Source organism: Trichosurus vulpecula, chromosome 3 (assembly GCF_011100635.1).
Source record: "Trichosurus vulpecula isolate mTriVul1 chromosome 3, mTriVul1.pri, whole genome shotgun sequence".
In the NCBI taxonomy this organism is placed as follows: Eukaryota; Metazoa; Chordata; class Mammalia; order Diprotodontia; family Phalangeridae; genus Trichosurus; species Trichosurus vulpecula.
Window position 1 is genome coordinate 306,045,521 of NC_050575.1, and position 18,561 is coordinate 306,064,081.

Sequence of the window (18,561 nt, forward strand, 5' to 3'; positions counted from 1 at the left end):
TTATTGTTCCTCACAAGTGACATTCCTCTTTCTGCTTCTTCGCCTTTGCACAAACAACCTCCCACACCTGGAATGCGCTCTCTACTCCCTTCTCCCTCTTAGAACCCCAGTTCAAAAGCCATCTCCTGTATCCTCCATCTTCTTTCCTGTTCCCTCATTGCTACTACCTCCTTGCACACACACCCCGCCCCTTGCAATTATCCTGCATTTACTTCACATGGATTTTGTTTTTACACACACACATATACACTTGTTTCTCCTAAAATACTGTAAGCTCAGTGAGGACAAGGACGGTTTCATTTTTGTCTTTATGTCCTCAGCGCCTTGCAGGTGATTACCGGGTATATAGTTGGCACTTAATAAAGGCTTTTTCATTGATCTATTGATTTTCACCTCTATTTGATGTTCCATCAACAATATTACATTTTAAATGTTTTTACATTGCTGTCAGTTTCGGTCAGTAAGTTTAAAGACAAAACCAATCTACATGGAAAGAAATCCATAATAGAATGTTCACTCCCAAGCCCAGTACTGGGAGCAATGGTCAATTAACTATCTCTTCTTTTAGTCCTCAAACCTGTTTGATTATCAACGACAAATACCCATGTAGAAGTTCTGTGCCATTTGTTTTAATCCTTTTGACATGCCAGTTACTTGGGTTATACTCATGCATATTTCCAATGATGAACTGTGTTCAAGAAGTGGCATAAGGGATATCGCTGAAGAAATGTATACTGAGAAAAGGAGGTAGACTGGTCATATGGCTAGATGAAAGAATTACAGATGGACTTACAAAGAATTACTACTTTACCATTCAGCTAGTATACAAAAAAATGTAATGGAAACCTAGAAGGCTTCCAGCAAGTTGGGTTCCAGTAGGATCTATGGAAGAAAATGCAAAAAAATTACACTGGATAAGAAAGCATGAATGGGTTGCCATTTGTACCAATGAGGGGATTCACAAATCAATGAGATTACAGCCATGCGGAAATAAAAAGTTATCTATTAAAGAAAGAAACAAAAGAGCTGACTTGGTGAAAGATGGTAGAATTCTCCATTCTCCCTTAAATGACACTGATTTTAGCCCAGCTCTAAGAAGTACAAACATAAAATCCAAAGCCTAGATAGAGGTTCCACCTGCTGGTCACATCAAGTCTGAAGAATTCATGGGTGACTCAATCAGTCAAAATGCTGTGTAATAAGGATGGTTCCTCCAGGCCTACTCTTATTTGAACATGTCCCCTTGTCTCTCACTTTTTCATGAGCTAAGCAATCATTTATCAAGAATTTACCAGGCCACCTCCTACATGCAAAGCATGAGCCATCAAACTGAACCAGTCCCTGAGGACATAATTTTTCCAATTCCTAAATCCTACCTTGAAAGAGTAAGACAGGACCAAGTTCTCTGACCATCCTCTAGCCCCACTGAAGACATACACAATCTCTATTGATGAGATCAGGGTTGTAAGAGATGAATCCTTTAAACAATCAATCAAAGCTGCTCCATTTTTTCCCCACTGGGCTATTCCTAGACCCAGCCAACAAACATGTAGGACCTTTATCTACCTAAGAGGCAGATGGGCTTAAAAAAGACGTCTAACGGGAAGGTTGCAAAGCAGACTGATGAGCAGATGAATGGGAAGTGAACAGAGACGCTGCAGTGATGACCCTCCTCCAAGAGACACGCACTAGCAGACCAAGATACATGCTTTAAGGTTAGGAGTAGGTGGGTGGTAAAAAAAACAAAAACAAAAAAAACAGTTGACAACGTCCTGAATGGCAGGTTGGCATGCTAAATGCCAGATCCCACCACCGAAGGTCCCAACATATAGGAGGGGCTGCTGAGTGAAAGCTAGTACCACAGTCGTCACCGCCTTCGGGGGAGGGGTAGGGGGAGAGGGTGGAAAGGGCCTATGCCTAGTGGTGGGGAGCAAATTCTACCAGCTCTGTGGGCACAGCCTAGGGTCCCCTCCAGACCCCCCTTCCCACTGACTTCGGATGCCTCCCCTGGACAACCTCACTGTTAACCTGGGAATATGTGCAGAGTGGAAGATTGCAATAAACAATTTCTAATTTTTCCCCCAATCCCTGCTCGGTGAGACATCATCACCCAGGCCACAAACCTTGTCCTTCCTCCCACCCTCCAGAAATAGGAGACTAATGAAGCTAGGATCCGTTAGAAGCCCTCAAACAGTGACTAACCCCGGCGTCCTCGGGCTCCGCGACGCGACCCCTGGGCCTCACCTCCCTAGGGACCACCCCCGGGGTCTCCTCCACATTAACCCTCCCCGCGCACGGACGACCCCGGTGACCCCAAGGGCTGGCCAGACCGGGGATTACCTGGTGGCCTCCGGCCCGGCACGGGTCTGGCCAGGCGGCTCCACCGGGGTAGTAGCCCCCGCCGCCTCCGCAGGCTCCGCAGGCGCCGCTGCCTTCCCCGGGCCACACAGCCTCCGCCGGGCCGCCTCCGCGCATCCTCCAGGGCCCAGGAGGAGGAGGGGGAGGTGGCTCGGGACGCGAGGAAGCAGGAGGCCCAGGCGGTGGCACATCTCCAATGCTGGGTCCGTGTCCGGGCCCAGCCCCGTAGTAGCGGCTGTAGCCCGGGCCGTCGCTGGGGCCATATCCCGATCTCCTCAGGGTAGACATTGGCTCCGCTAACCCGCCGCACTTCCCGCTCCCCCCCACCCCAAGCCCACTGCGCAGGCGCCCGCTGAAGGCGAGGAACAAGCCTGGGAAAGGGAGGCGGAGCAAGAGTAGCCAATCGCCGGCCTAGCTCCTCCCCCGCGGGAGTAGAGCCTGTGGTCTACACGCAGACCAATGAGGGTGAAGAAAGGGCTCGTGGGTCTATGGTGGTTCGGGTCAATCTCCATGAATTGAGATGAAAGAGCAGAGAAGGGGAATGCGCACGTTCTTCCTCAGCCCAAAGGGAAAACAAAACGCATTCCCCACTGTCTAATAAGACCCAACTTACATCTCTTCCCCTTCTTTCTCGGGGGCCTGCGCCGTAAATCCTCCCTGAGCATGGGAGCCACGTGATGCCGGAAGTGGGCGGGGGTAGGGAGGGTCTTCCGCTAGCCCCTCCGCGCCTGGTAGCGGCTGTGGACCTGCGGGTACCGGCCCCGCTAAGGAGGCTGAAGCGGCGGGAGAAGCAGGACGCGGCAAGTCCGCCCCTCCCCTCCCCACCGTGCCGCGGCCCAGCCTCCTCCTCCCGGTTCAAGATGAATTATATGCCGGGTACCGCCAGTCTCATCGAGGACATTGACAGTGAGTGGCCGCCGGGCCAGTCCCCTTTCCCTCGTCGGTCCGCTTGCTCCCTCGGTCTCGGGTAGGGCATGGGCCGAGGCCAGGACGCTACTCCAGGCCGCAGCCCCGGCCCTCGGGGTGCCACCCATGAGCGGCAGAGGCGTCCCTCTAACTACAGACACCCGGGGGGTTTAGGCATTCCCGAGACATGCGGGGTTTCCTTTTCGCCCTTTTATCTGAAGAAGGCAATGGAGGTCATTCAGAGGCTCAGAGACCGCCTTGCGACCTCTGAATACTCTCCACAGAGGTGATTTCCACTGAGCTTAACCAATTCATTAAGTGCTTGCCATTTGCGAGGCTTTTGTCACCAGAAGCTTAGCCCAGGTGGTGAGTCATTTAGGCCATGGCAACTCTGGAAGACCCTTTACAAAACTATAGGAGGATAGGGTTATGATCTGCCCAAGTGGAAAGATGGGCCTCACTGATAAAAACAAGAAATTCTGGAGAAATAGCGAGGTGCGTGGCTAGGCACTGAGGGTGTGAGTAGTCCCTAAGCCCAAGAAATGTGCAGAGACACAGCAAATGACTGAATATAGTTTGCAAGGAAAATGAGGCCGACCCTGTTCTCGAAGTTGTTGCAAAGACTTATCCTCCTGTCGACCCCCCTTCCCCACTTCAATTCAGCAAACGTTTTAAGTGTCACTGTACAAGGGGCTGAGGACACAAAGACCAAAAAAAAAAAAATACAACAACCCACTCTTGGAGTTTAGATTCTACTAAGGAGATAGGCGTACACAGCCAAGTACAAAGTATATATGCTAAATTTTATCTTAGCCTAAATAGACCGAGAGACAGCAAAGTTATTTCAAGAGGGAAAAGGAATTAAGGGGGAAGAGAGATCAGGAAAGGTCTGGAATAGGAGGTGGTACCTGAACTGTGTGATCTCTTATGTAAAGTCACGGTGGCAGGAGGGGGTATGCTGTGCAAGAGGAACAGCTTTAGGACCAGTTTGAATGGAATAGAAGAGTCCATGAAGAAAAATAGTGCGACTGGAAATGTCATAAAAACCAGATCATGAGGGCCCTTAAATGTCAAGTTGCGGATTCTTTATGCTAAAGGCCATTAGGGAGGCATTGTTTTGGGGGTGGGGTGCAACATGTTCAGAGCTATGCTTCTGGCATATTAATGTGGCAGCTCTGGAGGAGGATAATTGGAAAAAGGACAAACTGGGCCAATTAGGCTATTCACATAGTCTAGGTCTGCACTAAGCACTGGCTGTGTAAAATGAGAGGTAGAATCCCTGCACTTTCACAGCTAGATTTCTGAAAGAAAACTGTCTGTACTCCTTGCCTCCTTTTTTCCTCACTTTTTTTAACCCCTTTGCAGTTTAGCTTCCTACCTCATTACTCAATCCATTCTGTCCTCTACAAAGTTACCAGTGATCTCTTAATTGCCAAATCTAGTGGCCTTTTCTCAGTCCTCATCCTTTTTGACAGATCATCCTCTCCTCCTGGGTTCTCTTTCCTCTGGGTTTTCATGACACTGCTCTCTATTCGTTCTCCTACGTATCTGTCAACTTCATCTGTTTCGCTGTATCACCATCCATATCCTGTCCTCTAGTAGAATGTATCCTGCACCTTCTGTATATACTTTTAGTATTCTCATCAGCTTTTCAGTGGATTCAGTTATCTCTATGCAGATGTCTCACAGATCTATATATACACATCCCTAGCTTTTCCTCTGAGCTCCAATCCCACATCACCAGCTGTCTCTTAGACATTTCCAACTGGATATCCCTTAGGCATCTCAAATTCAACATGTCCAAAACTGAACTCATTATCTTTCCTTCCCATTTCTATCAAGGATACCACCATCCTTCCCATCACCTAAATTTTCAACCACTGAGTCATCCTCAACTCCTAACTTTCCCTCTTTTTCAGGTGTTCTCAATTCTACTTCTATAACATCTCTCACAACTACCACCCTGATTCAGGCCCACATCACCTTCCATCTAGACCAGGACTGTCCAACCATAGGTTTTTATTGAAACAATAGACAATATATTTTGATTTGGTAGCTCAGCTTCATTTACTAAAGCATTTATGTAAATTTCTGCGCTTGTAGGTGGGCCACATAAATCACATGCGGCCTGCAGCCACATTTTAGACAGCCCTGATCTAGACTATAGCTATCTAATTAGTCCTTTATCTCTGATTTCTCCATCCTCGGCATAGCTGCTAAACTAATATTCCTAAAATACAGATCTTCTGTTAGTCTGCTGCTTAAGAAGTTTCAGTGGCTCTGTATTGCTTCTGGCTGCCATTTAAAGTTCTTCACAATCTGGCTCCATCTTTTCTTTCCAGATTTATTAAATGTTACCTCCATCATATGTATTGTGTTCTAGCCAATCTGGCCTGCTTACCTTTTCTCATATGCTACAGTCCATTTCCTGCCTCTGTGCCTTTGCTTAGGCTGTTCCCTGTGCCTAGAATGCACTCTCTCAGAATCCCTAGCTTTTTTCAAAGCTCTATTCAAGTGCCATCCCCTACATGAAGCCTTTCCTGATTGCCTACAGCTTCTAGTGCTGCCCACTGCCCTCCAAATTACCTTGCATATGTACCTTTTATGTATATTTGTGTGTCTACACACACTCTGTATATGTGTGTGCATCATTCTATTTTGGACGTGTTTGCTTTAAGATAGAAAGAACATGGGCAAGAGCAGAGTGACCAGAAGAGAACTAGTGGAGGAAGGAATATCCAGGAAGACTTTGTGGTCCAGAGTCTTAAACCTGAGGAAAAGCCATTGGATTTAGCAAATAGGCCCCCCCCAACTGGAATCAGTACACTAGGCCCAGGCAGAGAAGAGAGCCAGGTGAAATTAGGGTTGATGAAAACTGCATTAAAAACATACAGCACAGTTAGTGTAGAAATAAGGAAGACATCTTCCATTGCATTTGAGACTAGTAGTTTGAAAAATTCTGGTAGGGGTTAATAATAGCTAATCTTCAATGAGTTTTTCAAAAAAAAAAGTGCAGGAAACCTTTAAAAAATCTTTGGTATGTTAGGAAGGGCTCTGGATTTGGAAGCAGTACCTGGTTTCCAATTAGGCAGTCATTTAACTGGTTATGGGTGTGACCTTGGACAAACCACCTGAGAGAACTGAAAATCAATCCCTTATCTATCAAATGGGGTTAGTAAAACTTGAGCTCATTTGAGCGAACAACCTTAGTATAAGATCAAATGAGAGCATGGATATAATTCATTTATAACAATAAGGTGTTAAATAAATGTCATCATTTTCTGAAACTGTTAAATGGTTTCAAGTACAATGGAAGATGGTTTCCACATGCCTACATTGCTGCTTTTTAAAGATTTTAAAGACTCTGAATCACTTCTAATGCCTGCTTCATAATTAAGCCATCTTTTTTCTGTTGTTTTAAAATGGTTTCATCATTAACTATTAAGTTCTCTTTTTGTCCTTGTTTTTGCTTAATTCAATGTTTTTCTAAGTCATACTCATTACAGTTCTGTAGGATAGTCATTTCTCCAAAGCATTTAGGTGCTCATTTCTCCTCATGCCTTACTTTTACTTTTTTTTTTGGAGGGGGGAAGGCAGGACAGTTGGGGTTAAGTGACTTGCCCAAGGTCACACAGCTAGTAAGTGTGACAAGTGTCTGAGGTCACATTTGAACTCAGGTCCCCTTGACTCCAGGGGCGGTGCTGTATTCATCATGCCACCTAGCTGCCCCTTTACTTTCACTTTCACCTTTTAATCATAGAATTGATCTCGTTACTTCTCTGTAATTAAACTTAGTTCTAAACAGGTGTATCCACTGTCAGAGTTTATGTAATTCAGATGGTGTCTCATTAACCAACCTTAAGGTTCACTCTTTTATGTTGCCCAAGGGCCATTTAAAAAAAAATACACATTTTTGGAATGATAGTATGAATGTGCAGAAAGTACTCTTAGAAATCATGTAATGAAACCACCACATTTTACAGATGAAGAAACTGAAGCCCCTTATTTTGTAAAATTCACCCTTTAGCCATGATTTTAATGTTAGTTTCATCCTTTTTTGTTGTTCAATCATATCCAAATTTTCATGACCCCATGGACTATACATAGCAGAACAATACTGCCCATGGGATTTTCTTGTCAAAGATACTAGAGTGATTTGCCATTTCCTTCTCCAGAGTTTTAAAGCAAATAGAGGTTAAATGACTCACCCAGGGCCACACAGCTGGTAAGACTCAGGTCTTCCTGACTCCAGGCCCAGTGCTCTACCCACTGAGCCACCTACCTGCCTCTTTCAACCTTTCACTGTCACATATGTACAAAGACCAGAGATATATAGTGGGAAATGAAGGCAATGTAAAAAAAATCATTAAGAAAAATTTTAATGATCAATAATTAGCTGAAACCTTTCCCCCCTCCTGATAGCTCTCGAAGGACATGTTTTTATAGAAAAAAGTTCTGGATTGTTAGAATAGGCATTCTGAGTGAATCTTTTTCAAATGAAATAGAATAGTGTTTTAGAACTGAAAGGACCTTTGAGATACTCAGTCCAGCACCATTCTTTTATAAGTAAGAAAACTAGAGGCACAGAGAAGCTAATTGATTTTCATAAGGACACAGTAAGTTTGTGGCAGAGCCAAAACTAGATCCCAAATCCCCTGACTGCCAATACAGTGCTTTTCCTACTAAACTATGTTGCTTTGATACTATTGACAGTTTTTATAATGCCTACATCCTGACTGGATTTCTCAATTGAAAAATTGAGGAAATAGCCCATTTTAGAACAGTCTAAGGGCATCTAAAGAATTTTCTCCAACTTGTGTGCTATTGTACCACTACAAGGTCTATGGAACTATTGGTCATCATTTTAAAAATCCTCTTTTTCAGAGAAACACTTGGTGCTCCTTCGAGATGGTAGGACCCTTATAGGCTATTTGCGAAGCATTGATCAATTTGGTATGTATTAGTCAGGATCTTAAACTTAAACTTACTATAGCTTTTCTCCTTGATTGTATTTTTAAACACTTTCCACTATTTCCTTTTTATGAGTAACTTTTTGTTTTATAAATGCCTTATACTCTTTGTTCCCCTCCCCCCACTGAAACATGGTATTAAGTCCACAGTTTTTGTATTGTTCTTCGTTAAAAGCGACTAGGTTTTAAAAAAAAAGCCTATATGTGTGTGTCTGTCTATATACATGGAGACACGCAAGCTTGATTTTCAAAATTCGTTTTCACCAAGTTCTGGGTTTTTCTTTTCCCATTAGGTGGAGCTAAATATCAGTGTAAGGCCCTACACCAAAGTTAAGCCTATTCATTAGCACATAGATATTGCTATAATAACTACCCAAGCAGTACCTGCATTGAAAGAAGTCACTCACAGATGAAGGTCTTTGTTTACAGCAGAAAGGGTTGGAGGCTATTTGCAAAGCTTTTTGTTCAGGGACCCCACATTTATACTTAGAATACTGCCTATGTGTATGCCTCACTTATTAAATTTCTACTACAAAACTGTGACAATAGGCACGTAATAGAGTTCGTAGAGTGTGGTGACTGGAATGTTGCTACAAAGTGTTCTAATTAGGAAACTTTTTTTTTTCAGACAAGCTTTTACCAGGTTCTATGTAGATCTCCATGCTTGTGCTAGGAAGGTAAAATTTAGATAAGTCCTGGGGTCCGTGGAGTTCACAGCTAGAAAAGGGATAAGATGCACAGATAGCTGTAACACACAATCACATAAATGCATCAGAAAATTAAAAATCCAGACTGCTAGACAAGACTTGAAGAGGAATATTATTATCTGCCAGGGGAAGTAAAGAAAGCATTTTGGAAGAGGTGGCTTTTGAGTGGGACTATAAAAGGTTAGGTTAGGAATTTAGCAAGTAAAGGGAAAGATGTACATGAGGGAGAAGAGAAGCATAGAAAGGCTGCTGAGTTTGAAGTCAGAAGACTTCAGTTCAAGCGTTGGCCCTGCTACATGTGTGACTAACCGGAAGCGTCCCCTCTGTAGTCCAGTGTTTCCTTATGTAAGATGAGGGGGCTGCACTAGTTGATGCCTAGACTCCCTCCAGATGTCATTGCTTGTCTCCACATTTTTCCAGCACAAGCTATGCTTTCTCTCATATTCCCACCCACTCACTGTTTCTGGTGGGGGAGTCACAATTCTCCTTGTTCACCAGTACCACTTCCAGGCTTTCCCTCTACCACCTTTACTAACCAGCTTCTCTGAGGTTCACACTGTGTAGATTTTTATCACCTAAAAGATAGTTTTTGACATCTAAGACATTCTCAGTCCTGTCCTTCCCTCGTACTAGGGGGCTTTAGCATACTGATTCATGTTTCCTAAAGGAATTCACATAAGTGAGTGATCTGGGTCCACTACAAATTTGTTATTTGATTTCACCTGGCTCCTCACTGCAGCCATGCAAATGTTTTATTTGTTCTTAATTCACTGTCCTAGTCTTCACAGCTGCTGTTCCAAGCCTCCTTTCCTCAAGATTTCCCCTTCCTTCATCTTCTGAGCTGAGGACCTTGTGTCATACTTCATTGGAATAGTTGAGGCATTGACTAAAAGCTCTCCTTTTTCTCCTCCTCCTCATCTAACTTTATTCAGACTGTTTCCCTCACTATGTCCTCCTTCACCACCCGGAAGAAGTGACCCTTCTTGCTTAAACTAACCTCTCTAGAATCTGGCTTGATCCCATCCCTTCCCATCTTCTCCAACAAATTGCCTCCATTATCTTCATTTTCTTTTAATCTCTCCACATCTATTGACTCCTTTCCTGCTGCCATCGAAATCCCCATGTCTCCCCTATCCTTAAAAAGTCCTCACCCGATCCTACTGTCCGCACTGGTGCTAGTCTTATTATATCTCTTTTCCTTCATAGCCAATATCCTTGTGAAAGCTTTCTACTGTAAGTGCCTCCAGTTCTCTTGTCTAACTCTCCTAATCCCTTTGCAGTCTGGTTGCTGACCTCATCATTTGACTGAAACTGCTTTCCCCAAAGTTACCAATGATCTCTTAATTGCCAAATCTAATGGCCTTTTCTTAATACTCCTCCTTCTCAATGTCTTCGACTACACACTATTGATTACTTCTTCCTTCTCCCTAGGTTTTCTTTCCTGGTTGAACTATTTCACAGCCACTAACACTGAATGTCCCTCAGGCCTCTGCCATGGGCCTTTTTCTCCCTGTAACTATCTCACTTAGTGATCTCTTCAGTTCCCAAGAATTCTGTTACCATCTCTATGCAGATGTGCATAGCCAGGCCTAGTCTCTCTCCTGAGTCACAGTCTTGTATTAACAACTGCCTTTTGGACTTCTCAGACTCTATAGAATTCATTCTTTTTTCCCCCAAACTTTCCTCTCATCCAGATTTCCTAATCACTGTCGGACTCCCTGTCAATTACATCCTACAACTTCAGGGTCACGTTCACCTCCTCACTGTTGCTTACCCCCATGTCCAATCTATCCGTTGTCAATCTTGTTACAACCTTTACATCTCCATGTAAGTCCCCATCCCTCCTCACACAACCACAACCCTAGCTCAGGGCCTCATTACCTTTTGCCCAAACTATTGTTATAGTCATCTCACTGGTCTCCCTGCCTCGGTTTTCCCCCTCATCCAATCCATTTTCCACTCAGTTTCCAAGGTAATTCTTCTAAATCATAGATGAAACCATGTTACCTGCCTCCTCATTAAGCTCCATTGGTTCTCTGTTACCTCCAGGATCAAATATTAACTCATCTGCTTGCCATTTAAAGCTCTTCATAACCCAGCTCATTCGTACTTTTCTGGTCTTCTTATATTTGACTGTCTTCCACACATTCTGTGATCCCTCTGTACTGACCCAGCTGCAGTTCTTCATCCCCTGTCTCCATGCCTTTGACACCCTGTCCCCTATGTCTGGAGTGCTCTGAGTCCCCTTATCTTCCCTGACTTACTTCAAGACTAAGCTCAGATTCCATCTTCAGGAGGGAAGGGGAAGGGAATGAGCATTTATGTAGTACCTACTATGTTTTAAGCACTGTGCTAAGTCCTTTACAAATGGGGGGTGGGGGGTAGTTTCTGTTATTGTCCCAATATTGAACAAACTGAAAAGACAGAGCTTGAGTGATTTGAATAGAGACACAGCCAGCTAAGTGCCTAAGGCCACATTTGATTTTGGATTTTCCCGACTGCAGGCCCAGTGCTCTATCCACTGTGCCATCAGCCACCTCAGGAAACCTTTTACAGTCTCCCTAGCTACTAATGCCTTCCTCTCTCAGATTACCTTCCCTCTGCTCTGTATATATCTAGTATGGACCTGTTGTCTTCCCCATTAAGATGTAAGCTCTTGGAGAGCAGAAACTATTTTTGCCTTCCCTGTATTCCCAGAGTTTAGCAAAGTTCCTGGTGCATAGTAGTGCTTGTTGACTAACTGACTGAAATATCTCTTCTAATCCCAAATCTTTGATTCTGTGGCAATCCAGGCACAGAGAGTAGCTGGATCATGAGATCCCATATGAGATCCCATGTGAACCCAGTTTGGGTGTGCTGAAGAATTTTCCAACTTGGAGCATAGGGTACATGGAGGACAGTAATATGAGAATGAGGCATATTTATTTGTATCTCTAAGTCTTCTGATATCAAAGACCTAGTATTTTTTCTGAGTATTTCAATAAACTTTACCCTTATGAATTAAAAGTTGTGAAATGAAATGAACTAGATAGCACCTAATTGACAATGAAATGAAGATAAATTTTTTGGTTGATAAGTGTGGCGGACAGTAGTTTGATGATGGTAGTGAGATGCAGAGAACAATCAAAAGTTAGTCACCAATCATATGATCCTACTTGGTGACAGCATGCATGGCCCTTTCCCTTGTCAGAATTATAAGTTATGCAATAAGGTTGAATTAACTTCACTGAGTACAAAAATAAACTGAATAGGAAACTACCTTTAAAAACCTCATCAATGGGTAAAAAATTAAACATTCGATATGTGCCAGACACTCTGCTAACTTCTGGGGATACAAATATAATAAGAAAGGCAGTCCCTACCCTCAAGGAGCTTACTGTCTAATGAAGGAAGACTTACAAAAGATGGAGAGGGTAGAAAAGCCAGGGAGGGAATGGTGGAGTGGTCAACATACCCAAAATGAGTGCAGCCTGGTAGAAAATAAGACTTCTGTACCGTGCCCCCTCTTTAAATGAAGGTTGAGGAATTCATGGCTTAGGGTTTCTATCAGTGCCAGAGAGTAGTGAGGAAATATGAATATTAAGGCTGATTGGATCCTGCAGGATGATGAGATTTGCCAGCCACAAGGTTCCTGGGGGCATAGTGAAGTAAGTGAAGGAAGTCCAGAACGAGTGCAGCTGTATGGGAAGTAAGGACCTAGTCTTAAGAGCCCACAATTCTTGATATAAGTTACTAATGTGAGGAAATTATTTAAACGCTATAGTTTGATGAATCTCAGTTTGATTAAGTAAACCTTAATTAAACACTTACTATGCTAGAAACTGGTGATACAAAGACAAAAATGAAATAGTCCCCACCCTCAAAGAAATTGACATCCCACTGGAGAGGTGCATTTATATCTTCCTATGGCCCTGTAACTGTCTTCCCAAGAACTAAGGGCATGCCCTCTCTGGGGTTGACAGGATGTTCTCTTAATCTAAGCATCATAGAATTTCTTCCCTGAAATTGATTTGTTTTCTATTCAAGGGAGACTTATTGGGCCTTGGAGATCAGGAGCTTAATTCTTAATTTTTATAACTTTTATAACCCAGTGAAGCCTTAATACTATATGCTTCCACAGGGTACACCTAGAAATACCATCTTATTTGAGTCTCTTCTAATTTAAACAGAGGCTTGCCTCAGAATGTGTGTAATAAATGGGCTTTGCTCAGTTGTACTGAGGAACTTAAAACTAAATCTCTCTTTCTCCCCCCTGACATGCTTGCAGCTAATTTAGTGTTACACCAGACTGTGGAACGCATTCATGTGGGCAAAAAATATGGCGATATTCCTCGAGGGATTTTTGTTGTCCGAGGAGAAAATGTAGTCCTCCTTGGAGAAATAGTAAGTAAAGAGCTGTGGTTGATCCAGGTGCTCATGCTAGTTGGGTTCCATGTCTTTCCAGTAATGTATAGATATTTTCATCCTCACTTCATTGAGCCACTCACTTAGAACCAGGGAATTGTTTGATAAGAGACACTCCAGTACAGTGAAAAGAGCACTGGATTGGAGTCAGAGGACCTGGTTCAGCTCATGGCTGAGTGTGTGACTTTGGCCAAGGCTGTCACCTCTCTGGGCCTTCATCCAGGGGAACTCTGTAGAATAGAGGCATTGGATTCAGCAACCTACAAGTCTCTTCCAGGCTGTTATGTTGTGATTCTAAAGCAGTTGTTAACGTTGACAAGATGATTGCATTTAACTTTGTTTCTAAACCTGTTGTTACTGTTCAGTAACTTTTTATGGCCCCACTTGTAGTTTTCTTCAAAGATTACTGGAGTGATTTGCCATTTCCTTCTCCAGTTTATGTTACAGATGAGGAAACTCAGGCAAACAGGATTAGGTGACTTGCCCACAGTCATACAGCTAGTAAGGTTCTGAGGCTGGATTTGAACTCAGGTCTTCTTGACTCCAGGCCTGGTGCTCTATCCACTGCACCACCCAGGTACCCCTTTTAAACCTAGGCCGCCTTGTTAAACAGCATTATACCTAACCTGTCATGAAATACTGCCCTGTGGTAGAAGTAAACGCAGTAAACCTACTAGAATGGGCACTGAGAATGTTCTGTGTGTATGGAGAGAGAGAATGAGCCTAGAACAGAATGTACAAAATGATAATCTCTTCTTTATGAGAGAAATCTCCAGTGCTTGCACTTATTATCTGTGTGCTGCAGAAGGCTTTTAATATTACTGTAACAAGAGAAACAAAGATTAAGAATGATGTCATGTTACTATGGGGTAACTTTTGCTTGAAGACTTTATGTAATAGTCCCAAAGAAAGTTAAGGACACATGCACAATCATGAAGATTTTATAAATGATCATGAACTTAAGCAATCACTAAATAATTCTTCAAGGATTCTACAGCACTAGGCTGTAAATAATTTGGCATAGCCTTTTGATTGCAAGAAAACGACAACAAAATGCATGTATCAACAAGATAAAGATGTTGGACAGGCCAAGTATAGAGCCAGGAACATGATCACTCCCGTCTAGCTGCTATAGGCAGTAACCAAAGGAGGAACTATGCTGTGAAGAAGGGCTACCAGTCATGTCAACATTTTCAGCCATACTTGTATATTGGTACAGCAGAAATGTGAGTGAGAATAGATATTCTGGTATCTTCTTGCTTTTATCCCTGAGCTGAGATCACATGGAATTAGCTTCTATCTTAATATCTTTCCATATTTCAGATGAGATTCCCACCGTTGATGTATATCCTACTACCCTAGGTACCATGAAACACTGGAATTAGTATCTGATTATTGTGTTCAACCTCCAGAGTGGCTGTGTATGTGCCCCTCCCTTTCTGAAATTACATATTTGCAAACAGAAAGATACGTTTAGTGAGAGGCTAAGCTGACCCAAAAAGATTCTCAGTCTTGGTGGTCTGTTAAGGGATCATTACCTTGTTGTGTCCTGTCATCAGACTGAAAAGAATACATTTTAGAAGTGATTCAGCCAAATTTATTTTGCACATGTTGATCTTTGTAAATGTGTTTACTTCATACCCCCCAAAGCCCCTCAAATTTAGAAGAAAATTGTGTGCCCTTTGCATACATTAAGCAGTTCTGCTCTTCTCTCCCCATAATAAGTAATTTATCCGTTCTTTCATGAGGAAATATATGAAGGCATTTCAGATAGAAATGGGCAGAAGAGGAGAAATATTGTTAACACATTAACTTAAATTTCCTTAGGAAAATGTAATATATAGGTTCGAGAAGGAATGATTTAGAATCCAGTCTAACCTAATTATACCCTCTGAAAACCTCAGACCATTAAGGGAGTTTGGGATCTTCAACCATAGACTGGGAATACCTCCAGAACCAAAGCTGTAGTCTTCTTCCCAGATGCACAAAGAAGAGGCAAAATCTTAGACTTTTTTTAAAGAGCCCGTTAATATTAATTAATGCCCTGTATTAAGATATTTAATATATAAGAAATTTGACTGAATGGATGAAGTGACTTGAACTGAAAGATTTACTAAAATCTGGCCTCAGCAGTTTTTTATTTTAAAAAATCATAAAAGTCTCAGACAGATGGGACTATAAAGCATTTCCTTCAGCAGTCCACTCGGTATTAAGGAACATCAAGTGAGGTATTAAACAAGAAGATAAACATATATGTTCACTCAAAGCATTTGGGTGTCAAGGAAGATGTCCTTTGTAAAGTACAAACCAAAATGTCTTCCAGATGATTCTGTCTCAAGATGATGTTTTACCAGTAGCCCAAGATCACTTCTCATCCCTGGCAAAATGAATAGCAGTGGCAGAAAAAGAGATGAGTCTATATATTCCACACTAATGCCTGGTCACTGAACTAGCCCAAGGGAGGGAAGGGAGGAGGTGGGGCTACATTTCCCTTATCCCAAAAGCACATGTCTTTAAAGACCAGTCCTCTTCTAGTGATGTTTTGTAGCTGCAAAAATTAGAGTCTCAGAATGATTAAAATGACAGAAGACTTATAATGGAACAGTAGAAAGATGTACATATTTAGGTGTAAGTAGACTTCTGTTTATAGCTATTATTGAGGAACTAGATGACCAGAAAAAATGGTTGAGTCATGAGCAAAAAACGTAAGACAACAGATGATCAATTCAAATAGTAAATTAGTACCTTGGAGATAATAAAAGCATAGAAGGAAAGCTCATAGTGCCTTCCATAGAGGTTGTATGGAAGGTGTTATGGAAAAGCATGAACACATCATGTGTTATGAGAAGATAAGGGCAGGGGTTGTCATCTTCACTGTTGAAGAGCATACCCAGATCAATGAAACCCTGTTGTCTACCCAGGAATGAGCATATAGGTAATAGGTAACTATCAGATGACAGTTTTTGTTATGTCTTTGGAATCATATAACATTGGCTCCTTTCTCTTTCTTTAAATAGTTTATCTGTCTTCTGAGGGTACAGCTTTCTACCCCCCACCCCCTTTGACCCATGCGTAGGGAAACGTAGCCTGAGTTATTTATTCAACCTACTCTCATCCTTTTTCTCTTCCAAATTATGTTTAAACACCTCTGTTTTCCAGGACCTAGAGAAGGAAAGTGACACGCCTCTCCAGCAAGTATCTATTGAGGAAATTCTAGAAGAACAAAGAGTGGAACAGCAGACTAAGCAGGAAGCAGAGAAGCTGAAAGTCCAAGCTCTCAAGGAAAGGGGCCTCTCTATTCCCCGAGCAGATACTCTGGACGAGTATTAGATGTTCTGTTCTGGATCTTGCTCTCCTAGGAGCAGAATTTGTCACTGGAGTTTGTGACGCAATGGTTGCTCTTTATTAGAGTTTTGGAAAATGGTTTTATTTTGGATTCTCAGTTTCACAATTGTGCCATGAAGAAATCATGTGGCCTTATTTTTTTCTTAACAGAATCATTGTATAAAGGGGCATGGACTTTTTCACATATGTCTATGGAGCCAACAGATTACTTCCACTAGACTTTAGAGGGAAACTTATTCACTTGTAAATAAAATATGAATCTCAAAACCATTTACTTATTCCCCACATTGAAGTCCACTTCTGTGTCAAGGTATTGGATTAAGGAGCAGCCTATCACGAAAATAAGAAGTATTTCTACAAGTCATGTGTGGCTCACTTAAGGCATATTTCTGAGCCATATGTATTAAGGGTTCCCCTTCTCATCTTTGTTTTTGCTAAATAGTAAAAACAACTACCCAGAACAGCTGTATTTTAATTTGGAGGGGGTAAGCGTGAGTGAGGGGAGTTTCCCAAAAACTTGTCATTATAGACGTAGATGTCACATTCAAGCACACGTACCCAGCTGCCAGGGCCTGCTGTTCTGTTTCTTGTAACAGTTTTCTTATTAAATTAGGAGACAGCAGCAGACTGTTCCTGTACCAGATGTTTCCCGCTTCTCCTTCTGTTAGTTACAACTAGTTACTCTACTGCTTCTGCCAGAAATGGGTTTAATTGATATCTTTAATTTTTCACCAACTTTCTTTCTCAAACTATCATTTTCCCTATCCAGAAGTTTAAAAGGGGGGAAGTTGGGAGGGAAACAGTTCTGTAAAGCTAAGCCACACTTCTGCCAAGTCTGATAATATTTTAATTGTTTTACACCCATAATTGCCCCACCCTTCTGAATAAGAGAGAGCAATGCATTTTCTGATCTCTTTTTGGGATCAAACATCATAACTTTAAATTCGTGATCCTGAGTTTCAGGTTTTAGTGCTTTGGATTTACATTGTAGTTATTTGTATATTTTTCTTGGTTCTGCTTCATACTGAATCAGTTCATAAAAGTTCTCATGCTTCTCTTATTTGTCACTGCTTAGGGTATGGTATTTTTTATGTACCACTTTGTTTCTATGTACCAATTTGTTTAGCAGTTCCACCTTGATGGACACTCACTTTCTTTCCAATTTATTTTCACGAAAAGTGCTGCTATGAATATTTTGAAGAATATGGGACCTTTTTATATTTTACCTCCTTTGGTTACATAAGCCTAGTATATGCCTGGGTCACAGATATCCAGAACAGCTGTTTGAACCTCAGTTTTCATATACAGTGTTTTTCTTTTCTCCCCTTTTTTTCTCTCCCCACTTCCCCTGCAAAAAACACAATAAGCAATTTGCTGTAGAAGTTGAGGAATTGGCCTGGGGGTCAAAGGAGACCTAGCTTCAACTACTCTTTCTGATGTAAACATACTAGCTGTGTGACCCTGAGGAAGTCAGTACTCCATAAAATTTGAATATTGTAAGTTGAGAAGAAACTAATGTCTGGATTGGTAGAGGAAATTACCAGGAACTTCCTACCCTGATGAAATCACAGGTTCTGTGGGTGTGTTTGCCTGTGTTTTCTGTCTTCAAGTTGAGGTAGAAGAATAAGTCCCCATGCCTTAAGATAATATAGATAAAAATCTCATTTCAAAGAGTACTCCTATGGCTTCCAATCTTATGAGGTTTTTGCACGTCAACCAATGACTGATGAAATCACAGGTGTGGTCAGAAACCAAGCTAATAACCTGTATGGATAGTACTTGTCAAGTTCCTATCCATTTAGCAGTCTATTCAACAGCAAATTCTAAGTATTTGTTAAGAGATTGTGGATACAATGATGAAATATCATGCA

General features: G+C 42.1%; 2 protein-coding genes across 3 annotated transcripts in view; one reads left to right on the forward strand and one right to left on the reverse strand.

Annotated features, from left to right (window-relative positions):
* Nucleotides 1-2,691, reverse strand: part of BAG4 (BAG cochaperone 4) — a 42,016-nt gene extending 39,325 nt beyond the window's left edge. The window contains exon 1 of the mRNA XM_036751986.1: nt 2,341-2,691. Within this exon, the coding sequence (XP_036607881.1) occupies nt 2,341-2,646 (306 nt within the window). The 5' untranslated portion in view covers nt 2,647-2,691. The remainder of the gene's footprint in view (nt 1-2,340) is intronic.
* A 393-nt stretch (nt 2,692-3,084) lies between these two features.
* On the forward strand, nt 3,085-16,960 carry LSM1 (LSM1 homolog, mRNA degradation associated). Of its 2 annotated transcripts, XM_036748436.1 has the most exons (4): nt 3,085-3,264; nt 8,149-8,217; nt 13,209-13,324; nt 16,505-16,960. In XM_036748436.1, the coding sequence occupies exons 1-4, from the start codon at nt 3,219-3,221 to the stop codon at nt 16,673-16,675; spliced, it is 402 nt and encodes a 133-aa protein (XP_036604331.1). In that variant the 5' UTR covers nt 3,085-3,218; the 3' UTR covers nt 16,676-16,960. The 2 variants fall into 2 exon arrangements, with proteins under 2 accessions (XP_036604331.1, XP_036604332.1); XM_036748437.1 differs by lacking the exon at nt 8,149-8,217.
* Nucleotides 16,961-18,561: the final 1,601 nt, after the last annotated feature.

Bases quoted from the DNA above. Each gene is read 5' to 3' on its own strand.
- LSM1 (XM_036748436.1), top strand. From the start codon at position 3,219: ATGAATTATATGCCGGGTACCGCCAGTCTCATCGAGGACATTGACA. The intron at 8,218-13,208 runs GTATGTATTAGT...ACATGCTTGCAG, and splicing joins GCGAAGCATTGATCAATTTG to CTAATTTAGTGTTACACCAG. The intron at 13,325-16,504 runs GTAAGTAAAGAG...TCTGTTTTCCAG, and splicing joins TAGTCCTCCTTGGAGAAATA to GACCTAGAGAAGGAAAGTGA.